This window comes from Diaphorina citri, unplaced genomic scaffold (assembly GCF_000475195.1).
Source record: "Diaphorina citri unplaced genomic scaffold, Diaci psyllid genome assembly version 1.1 scaffold19698, whole genome shotgun sequence".
Taxonomy (NCBI): Eukaryota; Metazoa; Arthropoda; class Insecta; order Hemiptera; family Psyllidae; genus Diaphorina; species Diaphorina citri.
In genome coordinates, this window is record NW_007397050.1 from 1 (window position 1) to 936 (window position 936).

The following is a 936-nucleotide window of genomic DNA, read 5'->3' on the forward strand; positions in this document are numbered from 1 at the left end:
GTACCGCTAGACATATGTGATAGGTGCGATTTAAAGTCAAACAGTGACTAAAACTAACGAATTGTTTGAACTGAATCTGATTGTTTGAGTCAGTTTGTTTACTCGATTGATAATATTTCAACGTCTTCGATAGACAATTCCCGTATTTATAATATTGAACTAGCGTAGCTATTGTGAACATTAGAATCAGTAGGTCGTATAGAATATTCTTGCTGAGAAGACCATAGCGGGTCAAATGTATCAGTTGAAACACGTATAAAATGATGAGCAATGCAAAGAGTATGCACTTGAATCTAATTTCAAAGATTTCAAAATCGGCACTTGTGATCAATTTCATTATACCAATCTGTAAAAAATCAAACATAATGACGTCAGTGGATTTATGTTTAAATTGTCACTAGGCATTGAGCCACTGAGTGAGAATTTCAATTTGTAGAGTCATGCAATGTTTCCTGTAAGGATTCCTTGTTAAGAATAATAATATTTTCTTTTTCCAAACCTTGTTTTAATGTACTGTAGTAATCCACGTGCTGGGATAGTGCTTTGATCAAACTACACCTCGGATTTACCACGAATACCAACCTCTGAATCAGTCATATAGTTGAGACTCCCTAGTCTTTCAATCATAAGAGACACAGCTATAATAGCATTGATGTTCGGATTATAGAGAGAACATTCAATGAAAGTAACTCGTGTCCGCTCATCCAACCACTTGTGAATAATCATCTGACTTAACCCTTGTGCCATGTTGGACTCGGAACTACCCAGATCCTTAACGTAGCCTCCTCCGTTGTAAATGATATTGGTTCTGGGACCTGTGGGATAACAATGAATAGGGTAGGTATAAGTGATTTTATGTATAGTCATTTCAAAGATTGTCCCTGGCCATCCAAAGGGGCAACAGCCTGAGCATCAGGAGTACTCCCCCTCTGTTCC

General features: G+C 37.5%; 1 protein-coding gene across 1 annotated transcript; it reads right to left on the bottom strand.

The window, feature by feature from the left end:
• Positions 1–7: 7 nt before the first annotated feature.
• On the bottom strand, positions 8–919 carry LOC103523333 (polycystin-2-like; the record flags this gene model as incomplete). Its single annotated transcript, XM_008488391.2, has 2 exons — positions 583–919; positions 8–346 (listed from the first exon to the last, which is right to left on the bottom strand). Coding segments are annotated over exons 1-2 (624 nt in total), but the record flags the coding sequence as incomplete, so codon positions are not given.
• Between the last annotated feature and the right edge of the window lie 17 nt (positions 920–936).